The 13,631-nt window shown below is 32.5% G+C and overlaps 1 protein-coding gene and 1 long non-coding RNA gene across 4 annotated transcripts; both read left to right on the forward strand.

The window, feature by feature from the left end:
- The first annotated feature begins 979 nt into the window (after window positions 1–979).
- LOC124824097 (D111/G-patch domain-containing protein) lies at window positions 980–6,406 on the forward strand. Of its 3 annotated transcripts, none has more exons than XM_047296479.2 (8): window positions 980–1,236; window positions 1,665–1,792; window positions 2,265–3,213; window positions 3,795–3,886; window positions 4,597–4,671; window positions 5,112–5,173; window positions 5,256–5,325; window positions 5,567–6,406. In XM_047296479.2, the coding sequence occupies exons 1-8, from the start codon at window positions 1,056–1,058 to the stop codon at window positions 6,290–6,292; spliced, it is 2,283 nt and encodes a 760-aa protein (XP_047152435.1). In that variant the 5' UTR covers window positions 980–1,055; the 3' UTR covers window positions 6,293–6,406. The 3 variants fall into 3 exon arrangements, with proteins under 3 accessions (XP_047152435.1, XP_047152441.1, XP_047152428.1); XM_047296472.2 differs by having other exon boundaries at window positions 981–1,236; window positions 1,662–1,792; XM_047296485.2 differs by lacking the exon at window positions 4,597–4,671 and having other exon boundaries at window positions 1,662–1,792.
- Window positions 6,407–9,012: 2,606 nt separating this feature from the next.
- Window positions 9,013–13,536, forward strand: LOC124824091 (uncharacterized). The gene is made up of 3 exons (XR_015783853.1): window positions 9,013–9,153; window positions 9,507–9,782; window positions 13,384–13,536. It is a non-coding gene; the product is annotated as an uncharacterized LOC124824091 (long non-coding RNA).
- Window positions 13,537–13,631: the final 95 nt, after the last annotated feature.

Here is a 13,631-nt window from a genome sequence, read left to right on the forward strand (position 1 = left end):
AAATATATCTTAAAGAAGTATTCTTTTTATACTCAAAGTGAAAGTAAATTTACTAAAGATGATTTTTACTTTACTTTTACTTGAATAAAGTAAAAATATCAAACATTACATTTGTTTGAAAAAAATATATCAAATGATACACTCAATTTAACATTCAAATGATGTCATATCTTAAACAATTAACTTATACAAAACATAAAATAATACACTCATTTAAGAATATTAGATAGAAAATTATATTTTGACTCACATAATTTTTTTACTTTCATTTGACACTATTCTCTCTTACTTTTTACTTTATTCTTTCTTAAAAAATTACAAAAATTCATTTTTCTATAATTATTTTACCTTTAGATGTGTCAAAAGAAGGTAAATATGTCTCATCTTATCATTATTTTATGAGATAATACATTGAACGAAGAAGATTATTAAATTACTTATACAATATTTTTGTTTAGAGAACCATAATTTCATTTAAGTAAAAATATATATAATACATTTGTTTAAAATATTAAAACAATACATTTTACATTAAAACTAAGACAAATATTTATCACTATTCTTGTCTTTGAATCAAAATTTAAATCATAAATAAAAAATTTATACATAATTTAATTTATTTTAAATATATATTTTATTTTTTAATACGTGGTTAATGTCAATAAAAAAACATAACGGAGCAATATGCAGACATTTCCTTTCTAAAATATGATAAAGATGAAAGTGTTACTCCATCAAGCATGTGACATGTATGATATATTTTTTAGGTACTGATGTGCTTTTTAATTTCAGTGTTTCTAAAAATATTTAACATGTTTTTTCTAAAACATTGGAATTATATATCTTGTTTAAACCATTAATATTTTAAATATTATTTTCCCATCTGCTTTATTTTTTTAAATCCATTATTTACTTGGGCGACACGTTCTGCTGGGTAACATAATAAGTATATTTGTTTGGGAATATCCTATTGGGTCGGGTCAAACCCGGTGATATAGTTCTTGAACTCTTTCTCACACAGCGATCGAAGCAATCGTTGATCACTCGAAGCAAACATGGGTGGTGGAAACAGAAGATCGAAAGGAAGAGGAAAACCGAGCAACAACACCAGTGGCAACGGCACTCCAAACAACCCTAAATCTCGAAGTAAAAGAGGTTCAGATGTCAAAACAGCATTGTTTGTCGAAGGTGGTTTCTTGTCCGATTGGCACCTTCCCTCTCCCACCCACACTCCAGGTTTCAGAAACTCTTTAATTTATTGTTGAAATCTTATCATTGAACTTTTGGTTTTTGCTATTATTCTTGAACTTGGATGCTTGCATGCTTTCTTGGGTTGCAGGGAGAAATTCTGCGAAAGTTTTTTTAATCAAGATTCCTTTATTGTTGAAATCTGGTCATTGAATCTTTTATTCTTGGCTATTTTTCTTGAATTCGGGTGGGTTGCGTAGAGAAAGTCTCAGTTTTTTGTTATGAAGATTTCTGTATTGTTAAAATCTGGTGCTTCCATGCTTTGTTTTGTAACTGGGTTACAGGGAGAAATTCTTAAGAAGCTATTTTTTTTTTTATCAAGAATCCGTTACTGTTAAAATCTGATAATTGGATTTTGTTTATCGTTATCATCATTGTTTAATTTGGGTGCTTCTTTTTGAACCGGGATGCAGCAGGGAGAAGTTCCGGCTCCAATAACAAGTCCGGGAGCCAACGTAGAGCAGAAGGCTCTGCATCTAAAAGAGTGTTGGCAAAATCTTCCGGAGCTACTATTGGATACAGTTATCCTTCACTAGATTATCAGGTTTGTTGTAACCGATAGGGATGTTAGTTTTCATGATTTTTCCTTGTAAACTGGAACATTGCATATCTGCTTTGTTCATTATGTTTTTACCTGTTCTGTCTTCATTATCATTGTACCTTGCTTGTCTGCAGTATATATTGTTATCGGTGATACTTTAATTCGATGTCAGCTGTGAATCTGTTTTTTCTTGTGCGTGTAAGCAACCAAAATGAATTGTGTTACTTAATCAAATATGTATTTAAACTTTTACAATGTGTATTCTGAAGTTTGTTAGTGCGTTACTACTATGTCTCCTGGTGGAAGGTATTGTCAACATCCTCATGAATAGTTGAAAATTATATTTTTCATCTTTTAACTTGTGTTCAGCATGTTTTTGTGTCTCTGGTTTAGTATGCATTTCGTTATGTATAGATACGATGAGCTGTGTTTGTAGTTTCTGCTGAGTAACTGGCGATTGATGTTACATTACCAGGAGGTAACTTCCGTTGGGACTGGGAACAGCACTAAAGATAGTAATGTAAATCAGCTGCAACCTTTTGTTTTGGCGGACACCAAGCAGGACATCAAAAAGTGCCAAGTTACTGTTCATGCAGACGGAACACCTCCTTCAAAACCGAACACTGTGAAATATACATACAGTTATGATGTAGATTTTGTTTTGGGTGACAGCTCTCATAAAGGTTTAGGTTTCCCTTCTGAACAAGACAAAAACACCAGTAGCTTTGGCATTTCACAGGAACAGATGCCCCAATCAACTCCAGTTTTAGATTCATCATCATTTGAGAAGGATGGTGGTTCTGATGAGGGTATGGATTATGAGTTAAGCAATGAGATGGTGGAAGACTTTTCACCAAACGTTTCTGCTGAGAGAAATTCAGGGTTTCTGTCAATTGGAGGTCTTAAATTATATACTGAGGACATTTCAGACGATGAAAATGAAGAATATAATGAAGACTCATCGGATGAGGAGAGCTCCACATCTTCTGTGCCAGAAGAATTACTTGAGTCATCTGAAAATAATGATTCAGAATACACATCTGATAGTGATTCAGACATTGATGAAGATGTGGCAGAAGATTATCTAGAGGGAGTTGGTGGTAGTGAGAACATCTTGGATGCAAAATGGTTGCTAAAACCTGATATGAACGAGTCAGATGATGATAGTTCTTCTAGTAGTTGCTATGATGAGGCATTGAAAAAGCTGGGTGGCTTTGCCCTTCAAGAAGCCTCCAGGGAATATGGCATGCAGAAAAATAAACCAAGGAAGAAACACTGTTTAAATTCTGGACCATTAGCCTTGGAAAACCTAATGATGGAAAAGGATCCGAGAACCATTTCTTCTAGAAAGAAGCATGTGCCTCGGTTCCCTCACTCTTGGCCTTCACATGCGCAAAAGAGTAAAGCTTCCAAAAAAATGCATGGTACCAGCGTTACACATCCACATAAGCGTTTTTCTTTTAGTTCTAAGCTTTTACTTGATGTTAATCTGTCTCATTGAATTTAAATTATACTTTTTAACTGATAAAGCATTGAACTTTCCAGTCAAAGTCCTGGTAATAACTTGTTCAGAAACAAGGCATTCTCAATTTGTGTAGAGGGGGTTTAGTAACATTTATCAAACGCTCTTTTCAAAGCACCCTCTGTTGTTGGGTGAATCTCATGTGGTTTTCACTACATATGTTGTTCCCATTCCCAGACTAATGGAATTCACATAAATTTCAATCAATAGAGTAGAGTGTGTTTTTAAAACTCCAAATTTATGTATACCTTCAGTTTGTTGCTTGAGCTTTGAATTCCATGACTGTATTATATTGGATTCTCTTTTATAAAGATATCCAAGTTGTGGAAGTCTGGTTCAAGGTTATTGGGTTTTGATATCCATGGAGTTTGAAACTGGAAATGTGTGCTTGTGTGTGCTCATCTGTTCATTCTTTAAGTTTGATGAGAATGTAATAGTATAGACTTTCAACCACTTCATTTTGCTAAAACTGATTCTATACAGGTGAAAAAAAGAAACTTCGTAAGGAGAGGATTGCTGTGAAGCGCAGAGAAAGAATGCTGCATCGTGGGGTTGATCTAGAGAAGATTAATTTGGTATGGAAACAATACTTTCTAAAGTTTTTTTTTTCTTTTTTGCTTCAACCTTTTATCTTTAAGAAACACTTGTCAGTTTTCAACATATTTGATACATGTATATATTAACAAGATTTACTTATGATTGCCTATAACAGAATAGGTTCCCTCTTACGAACTAACATTCTGTGCTTGATTCTACAAGCTTTCTCACTTGCATTTGGTGATTCCATATGCCTTTTACATGCAATTGTTCTTTCTAATCATGTAGAAGTTCTATATTGAAGTCTCATGCTTATCTTAACAATTGCTAAAAAAGTAGTGTAAGATCAAGTTTCTCTTCGTATTTAGGTATTATTTTACATCTTAGAGACTTGGATGGCTCTAGGAAATTTGGACCAGGAACATGCTTTTGTGTCTGGTTAGGGATTATGTGTGGCCTTACCTATATAACAGCTGTATGAAGCACATATGACTTTGAAACCAGATCAAAAGGAAGAACCACAAAAAGAGAGATCGCATTGCTCCATTGTTTAGGAACACATTGCACTGCACATTATCTGATTCTTCTATTTCTACATTCCAAATCATAACATTCTTTGCTGAGTATAAATACATCTTTTCAAAGTTAAACATATTGAACTTAGATGAGGCAGTTTATGTATGTTCAAAATTGGAATTGTTTTCGCCGTCACATCTCAACATAACTTTTTCATTTTTTGGAATTCTAGAAATTACAACAAATTGTTTTGGAGGAAGTGGATATATTCTCTTTTCAACCTATGGATTCTCGGGATTGTTCACAGGTGTGTATCCTGGCTGTAATAGTTCTATCTCATGGTCCTAATAATAGTTATTTTTCTTTTTAAAATGCATAAGCACCACCAAAAGTTTCTCATCAGTGCCCTGTTCTTGTCAAATAGATTTTGCACAAAAAAAGGGATTTGTAAGAAAAGTAAAAAAGGGATTTGTAAGAAAAGTAATCATAAAGGGATTGTGTGTTTGAATAAGGTACATGTCAAGTTTGGAACAGTCAAACAGTTTGGGATGGTAAAGCCATATGTAATTTATCGGGGCTCTTTTTTGCATTACTATCTTTCAAGAATTCCGTGCATGTCCAAAAGCCCAAACCATAGATTTTGTCCAAGAAAACAGTTGTATGCTATTTGTTTTTGCATAGCAGCTGGTTTCATAAATGTTTAAATACCTTATGCCTCCCACTGATGTGGGTTCTCAATGAATATAGATACAAAGATTAGCAGGGATTTATCAATTGCGGAGTAGCTGCCAAGGTTCTGGCAAAAAAAGGTTATAGTGATGTTGCCTTATTTATTCATAAAATTAAATGTTAATACCTGTAAATTTAATAAACTTTGTATTTTGGTTTTAGATTCGTGACAGTGACGCGGACACAGTCTACATCCATGCCATCTTCAAGTGGTAGACAGCGCTTGGAAAAGGTTTTATATTGTTATAACATTTATACTTTTTCCTCCTGTTTTTCATCCCTGTCTTTGAGATAGTTTGACCCATCCCCATCTCGTTTTTTTTCAGTGTTGCATCCTAATTCTTTTAAACCTTGAAATATCTGCTCGAGTTTTTTTATATTTCAATAACTGGACATTTCTTTCAAAACCTTAGTATTTTTTACTCAATACATGTATTTGCTATAGTTGAGACTGACTATTATACAAACTTCAGCTGTTAGGAGTTGATGATGAGGATGCCGATTTTTCTGTTGCTGATAATGTAAATAAGAAACCTGTGAGCGGAGGCAGAAGAGTTGGAAAGGGACATACTAAACAGAACAATTTTAGATTGCAAGAACTACAATCTCCCCAAAACAAGTTCTCAGGCAGTCATAAAGTGAAGGACAAGAGAGGGAGTGGGCAAAAAGTTTCATATGCTAATCAGCCTGTCTCATTTGTATCAAGTGGCATGATCCGTTCTGAAACTGATCCTGTTATAGTTGTTGAGGCTGAAGAGACTTATAGGAAGGGTGTCACTAACTCTGCCAATATAGGATCATTTGAAGAACATACTACTGGTTTTGGTTCAAAAATGATGGCTAAAATGGGGTACATGGAGGGAGGAGGACTGGGGAAAAATGGTCAAGGTATGGCACAACCTATTGAGGTTATTCAAAGGCCTAAATCACTTGGTTTGGGTGTAGAATTCTCCAACAACCCAGGTGCTGAATCATTTGGTTTGGATGTAGAATTGTCCAAAAACCAAGGTGAAATAGCTAGGAACAGATCTTCAAGAGTTGGTGCTTTTGAAAAACATACCAAAGGCTTTGGGTCTAAGATGATGGCGAAGATGGGCTTTGTTGAAGGTAAGGGATTAGGTAGAGAATCACAAGGCATCACCACTCCATTGACTGCTCTTAGGTTACCAAAGTCACGAGGACTAGGTGCCAAAAGTTGATTTAGACATTATTTATTTTCAGTCTTTGTATGTAATTGTATTGTGCGTTGCTTAAACCTTTATAATTGAGACATGTTGAAGCTTCATAATCAAGAATACCAACCCTTTACGTTAGTGTCACTTCAATACCTGTATAAAATAAATGGACGTTTATCATTAATTTTCTGTGCTAACATGGTTATAGCTGTAATAATTAATAGCCAAACCCAACAGCTTTATGAGGATCAATTTATGTGCCATATGGTGGAGTTATACTTTTTGTGCTGATTTCCAGCCTAAATAGAACACCTTTTTATGACCTCTATTCGTAATTTGGAATAAGCCGAGGTTTTAACAGACTTTTAAAAGTCAGTGGAAGTGAGTCGAAAACATTTGTCTTCGGTTTAATCTATGAGTTGTTGGTGGATTAAATGATTTGACTCACTAACTTATTTAGTTACAATTTTTTAAATTAAAAGAATTATAATTTTTTGTAATTCAAATTTAAATATTTTTATTTTAAAATGATGTTAAATTTCAAAAACTAGTCAAAATAAAAAAATTAACTTACAAATCAAATGTAATTCAAAAGCAAATTCAATAAGTGAATAAATAAATTTATAATATTAATAATTTTTGTGTCACTTATTTACAAGGTTAAACTCTTGAATGAATATATTTATATTTGAGACATTTTTTTTTCATTATTCTCATTTACAATACAATAAAAAAATATTAACTAATAATATTAAACCACAAAATAATAAATAATTAAATTAAATTATGTGCATTTGTGAGCTAACTCGGTTTACCACGAATTCAACTTGGGTAGACCGAGTTCTAAGTGAGCTGGGTTGAAAATTGGCCTGTATAAAAAAATTTATTTTTTTCAAATCCAACTCGATCCGAATGCGTGGTGGGCCGGGTTGGCAGACATGTTCTAACCCATTTTGAGAGCACCAACATAAATAAGGAAAAAAAAATTAAAATTACTTGTTTGTTGTAGTGTTGTTGGTCCACACTTTAATGAAGTATGTCTTAAACTAAATGATCCAAGTATAATTTACATATTAAAAAAAAATAGAGGTCATGCCCTAGAGGTGTATGTATACTCAAGACAATATAAACATAAGCACCAAACATGGATTGTTTCTCACAGTCTATCACATTTTAACATGCTTCCATTAACACTTATCATGCCTCAACTGAAAATTCACTAACATCTTGCATTTGACTTTGGCATTTTTCATAATGTAGAACCTACAAAGCATCTGATAAGCTTTAGAAAATATATTGTCAATGATATTCATCAAAACAAAGTCTCTCTGTCAGTAACAATAATGTGTGGACGACCCTCATATGTCATAAATATTCCTCTGAACCTTTCTAATACCCAGTGAAATTATTTTGGTGTTCACTTGATAACAATGCAAAGGTAGCTATAAATGTCAACCTTGTTGATGTGGCGCCGACTATCTCAAGTAAGGGAAGACGATATTTGTTTGTCTTGTACGTGATATCCATCAAGAAATCTATATTAAACGAATTTAACAAGTGGACTGCATTGAGATGTGTGCAGAATAGGTCACTTATCACGTCAGAATTGTCTAAAAATCTGCTCCACTGGATGTATTTATCTCAATCTAACATCATCATCAACTGTTGCATTTCAGTTCTTGATCCTCTCAAAAATCATTTGTATGTGTACTTTGTGTTATCTATTTGTTTCATAGTTGTCACATTAATATCGTTATGTTCTTTAAGAGTCAACAGAATATTCGAGGACTTTACTTAACTCTTAGTCATGTCAACAAATATTGATTGTTGAGCCACATTTAACCTTCTAACAAAAGAATGACCAACCAAATTCTCAATTAATTCATGGTTGTAATAGCCGCAAATAACCCTAAAAACCCAACCCTCTCCATTAGGATAGGGTTTTCGCCTCGACCTAAATGGACACCCACATTTTTTTTGTTCTAGATACACAGGATTGAAAATCTAGTTTATACTACCTATACTTCTCACTCCTTTCACAACTTAATAAAACGAATGTCTTTCTTTCAGTTTCACCACTTGTTGTGTTAGATCTTATAATGACCACAATAAATCCAAGATCGAATGCAATATTTCAAACTCATTCAATTAAATCATCATGTGAAGAAAATCTTTTATCTGTAATAAATTTATTTATATAATCACCCTCAACCACTTTATTTACAAAAGAAAAAAATTGAGACAAAAACATAATTATCCATCTTATAGTATTAATCACAACCTACAATAAACATAGTTATCACTAAATATTTCTCAATTTAATAATAATAACAACACAAATTCAAAATTAAATAATAGATAAAAGCAACATCACATATTACAAATTATTAAATAAAAAACAACACAAGATATTAAAATTAAATAATAATTAAAAAACATAAACATATTATAAATTAAATAAAAAATTAAAAACATTAACACGTATTAAAAATTAACTAACAAATAAAAACAACAAAAACATGTTAAATATTAAATATTAAATAAAAAATATAGACATATTATAAATTAAATAAAAAATTAAAAACATTAAGACATAAATTAAAAATTAAATAAAAAACAACAAAACACAATAAAAATTAAAATATAATTAAAAAACAAAAACATATTATAAATGAAGTGAAAACAGGGGTGCAGATCATATAGTTAAAAAATGGTTGGTCAAAATTTATTACGCTTTTCATTTATTTCTCACCGGTGCATTTACTTTATTCTTTTTAAATTGAAGGGTACATGTCTCCATTGGAGGTGCAGGACGAAATTAGGACGAAATTAGTGAGGTGCGGGAGAATTCCTCTTGAATTCTTGTCTACGATTCTTGAATTCGGGTGAGATGCTGGAAGAAACTCTCAGTTTTTGGTCATCAAGACTTCTTTATCGTTAAAATCTTTTCTTGGTTCTTCCATACTTTTCTTTTGTAAATGGGTTGCAGGAAGAAATTCTTAAGTTAGTGTTTTTTATATCAAGAATCCGTTTACTGTTAAAATATGATAATTGTATTTTGTTTAACGTTATCATTCTTGAATCTGGGTGCTCTTTGGGATCGGGATGCATTATCTTGCATGCATTTTCCTTGTAAACTGGAACATTGCATATTTGCTTTCTTCATTATGTTTTTACCTGTTCTGCCTTCACTCTCCTTGTACATTGCTTGATGGTAGTGACAACATCTTGGATGCAGAATGATGATATGAACGAGTCAGATGATGATAGTTCTATGATGAGGAATTGAAAAAGATGGGTGGATTTGCCCTTCAAGAAGCGTCCAGGGAATATGGCATGAAGAAAGATAAACCAAGGAAGAAACGCTCTGTAAATTCTGGATCTTTAGCTTTGGAAAGCCTACTGATGAAGAACGATACAAGAACCAATTCTTCAAGAAAGAAGCATGTGCCTCGGTTCACTCATTCTTGGCCTTCACATGCTCAGAAGAGTAAAGCTTCCAAAAAAATGCATGGTACAACTGGTTTCATAAATGTTTAAATTCCATATACATGCTATAGTTGAGACTGACTATTATACAAACTTCACCTGTTGGGAGTTGATGATGAGATGCCGAATATTCTGCTGCTGACTATGTAAATAATAAAAAAAAAACTGAGTGAAGACAGAAGAGTTGGAAAGAGACATACTAAACAGAACAATTTTAGATTGCAAGAACTTCAATCTTCCCAGAACAAGTTCTCAGGCAGCCATAAAGTGAAGGACAAGAGAGGGAGTGGACAAAAGGGTTCATACGCTAATCAGCCTGTCTCATTTGTATCAAGTGGCATGATCCATTCCGAGAGTGTACCTGTTACAGTTGTTGAGGCTGAAGAGACTTATAGGAAGGGTGTCACTAACTCTGCCAATATAGGATCATTTGAAGAACATACTACTGGTTTTGGTTCAAAAATGATGGCTAAAATGGGGTACATTGAGGGAGGAGGACTGGGGAAAAATGGTCAAGGTATGGCACAACCTATTGAGGTTATTCAAAGGCCTAAATAACTTGGTTTTAGTGTAGAATTCTCCAACAACGCAGGTGAGCCAGCTGTGAAGATATCTTTAAGAGTTGGTGCTGAATCACTTGGTTTGAATGTAGAATTGTTCAAAAACCAAGGTGAATTAGCTAGGAACAGATCTTCAAGAGTTGGTGCTTTTGAAAAACATACCAAAGGCTTTGGGTCTAAGATAATGGCAAAGATGGGCTTTGTTGAAGGTAAGGGATTATCATAAGGCATCACCACTCCATTGACTGCTCTTAGATTACCAAAATCACGAGGACTAGGTGTCAAAAGTTGATTTAGACATATAATTTCTTTTTTGTGTTTGTATATAATTGTACTGTGTGTTGCATTAAACCTTATGATTCTGCCTTGTAATTTAGATTTACTATGGGATGACCATCTCTTGAATCACACTGTTAGAATCCAAATTCCGGCTCCGTTATTTATTTTTTAGACAATTCTCATAGTAAAAGGCAAGTCATCAAAGACTGGTATGTCATTAAGGCATTCTCATGTACGATCTCTGAATTCTTTAATGCTCTGGTTACTCTCTAGTTTTCGTATTGGCCCTGTACGGTTTTCAGTTTCCAATTGAAAGCGTCTTGTTTTGGATTTAATTTCGAAGAGAAGAAAGGGAAACTTCAGCAAAAAGGTAGGTGTTCCCTTTCATTCTCAATGGCAATTGGGCAAGATAGCATTGTTGCATGCCATATATCCATCTCAATAAACTAAAGTAATCCATATAAGGGATTTAATCATTTAAGAACCATTGGTGTTCAGCCATATTAACACTGCATATTTATAATGTAATTTCAACACTTTCTTAAAAAGAAAATCGCCAGGTCCAATCTTATTTTTCTTTGTCAACATTAGATACGAAGGTTTAACGTTGTCAAATGACCTGCTACTTTTCCACTTAGATCTATTTTTAAGTTACCTACATGCTGAAACTTCATAATTGAGAATACCAACCCTTTACGTTAGTGTCACTTCAAATACCTCTATAAAATAAACGGATGTTTTCCACTGCATTACTCATCACGTCTGTCACAGCTAGCTTTTCAAATGGAGGCCCGTATTACACCTTTTTCTTTGGTATTTTATTTAAAAACTAAATATATGAGACATATTATTCTAGTTTGTTGAGATAGATACATCACATACAACATGCAACATATACCATGTCATCTTGCTCAGTTACTGTTGGAAATAATGATAAAACAACTGCCATTTGCTAGTGAAGTTTTCTTTTCTGCTCTCTGATTAAATCTAATTTCATCTTTGCATCTATATATATGTGTGTGTGTGTGATGTCTTTGACTTTTACTATAAGAAGTCTAAAAGTAAATATTAAGAAGCTTTAAGGGTTCCATCATACTGATCAAGTGATTCTGATCCCATAGTAAATCTAAATTACAAGGCAGAATCATAAGGTTTAATGCAACACACAGTACAATTATATACAAACACAAAAAAGAAATTATATGTCTAAATCAACTTTTGACACCTAGTCCTCGTGATTTTGGTAATCTAAGAGCAGTCAGTGGAGTGGTGATGTCTTATGATAATCCCTTACCTTCAACAAAGCCCATCTTTGCCATTATCTTAGATCCAAAGCCTTTGGTATGTTTTTCAAAAGCACCAACTCTTGAAGATCTGTTCCTAGCTAATTCACCTTGGTTTTTGGACAATTCTACATCCAAACCAAGTGATTCAGCACCAACTCTTAAAGATATCTTCACAGCTGGCTCACCTGCGTTGTTGGAGAATTCTACACTAAAACCAAGTGATTTAGGCCTTTGAATAACCTCAATAGGTTGTGCCATGCCTTGACCATTTTTCCCCAGTCCTCCTCCCTCCATGTACCCCATTTTAGCCATCATTTTTGAACCAAAACCAGTAGTATGTTCTTCAAATGATCCTATATTGGCAGAGTTAGTGACACCCTTCCTATAAGTCTCTTCAGCCTCAACAACTGTAACAGGTACACTCTCGGAATGGATCATGCCACTTGATACAAATGAGACAGGCTGATTAGCGTATGAACCCTTTTGTCCACTCCCTCTCTTGTCCTTCACTTTATGGCTGCCTGAGAACTTGTTCTGGGAAGATTGAAGTTCGTGCAATCTAAAATTGTTCTGTTTAGTATGTCTCTTTCCAACTCTTCTGTCTTCACTCAGTTTTTTTTTATTATTTACATAGTCAGCAGCAGAATATTCGGCATCTCATCATCAACTTCCAACTACAGAATGTTGTATAGCAGTGAGTTTCCACTACAGAAAGTTGAAGTATAGATAATTCTGAATATGCATCATCATATATGTCCTACTACTAAGTAAAATAATCAGGTTTTGAAAGAAAAATCTAATTATCGAAAAATAAAAGATTTCACATAAATATTTCAAAGGTTAAACGAATTGGAATGTATTTCAAGAACTAGATAAAAACTTGAGAAAAAAGTACAAAATATTTCCTAATGCAAACATAATTTTCAAGATGTAACCAAGTAACAAATATTTTAATTACCTGTTTATAATAATAATTTTGTACATGTTTAAAAAATAGTTATTATTACCAGAAACATTAATTAAACATTTATTTAGAAACTAATTTTACTAATTAATGGTTTTATTTAAATTTAAAACATTAAAGATATTTTTAGAGAAACTACTCTTTTTAAAATGTATATTTTATAATGTAACTTATTTGAATTTATATTTTTAGAAAAACTTAATTTATTTATATTAATATGTTATTATATAATTTTGTTTAGATTATACTTTAATATTAAATTTATTTTTATTCTTTTTTAAGTATCCAAGTTATAATAGATATCTATTGGTATAAGTTTGTTTTTTTTAATATACTTGCTCTGACTTATTACCAGCCTCTTGATGAAAAGATTTTATTCATTAATAAGTTATTTAATGTATATTTTTACAGTAACAAATTATGTGTGTATAGTTAATTATATACATAGTCTTTTTTATTTATTTTTTATATTAAAAAATAATTTATAATAACTATTTTTTTCTTTTTCTATTCCCTTAATTTTGTTTTTTTGGACAGATTATTGAACCTGGGGAACATGAGACTCTGTATAGCCTATATTAGAAGACTAGTGAACCTGCAAATTACATGAGATGTATAAAATTGTATTTCCTATTATTTTTTCTGTATCATTATGTTGTTCTTAATAAAATAATTAGTTTTAATCTTTCAGTCAGTTTTATCTATTTACTTGCAACTGTTATAATTATTACTGTTACAGTGCTATTAATACGAGTAAAAATAACTTTAATTTCTTACATAAGAAT

Source organism: Vigna umbellata, chromosome 1, assembly GCF_029865625.1.
Source record: "Vigna umbellata cultivar VRB3 chromosome 1, Vumbellata_1.0, whole genome shotgun sequence".
Classification (NCBI taxonomy): Eukaryota; Viridiplantae; Streptophyta; class Magnoliopsida; order Fabales; family Fabaceae; genus Vigna; species Vigna umbellata.

Coding starts and splice junctions, on each gene's coding strand:
- LOC124824097 (XM_047296472.2), top strand. CDS start 1,056: ATGGGTGGTGGAAACAGAAGATCGAAAGGAAGAGGAAAACCGAGCAAC. Junction 3,214..3,794: donor AGCTTCCAAAAAAATGCATG/GTACCAGCGTTA, acceptor GATTCTATACAG/GTGAAAAAAAGAAACTTCGT. Junction 4,672..5,111: donor ATTCTCGGGATTGTTCACAG/GTGTGTATCCTG, acceptor CAATGAATATAG/ATACAAAGATTAGCAGGGAT.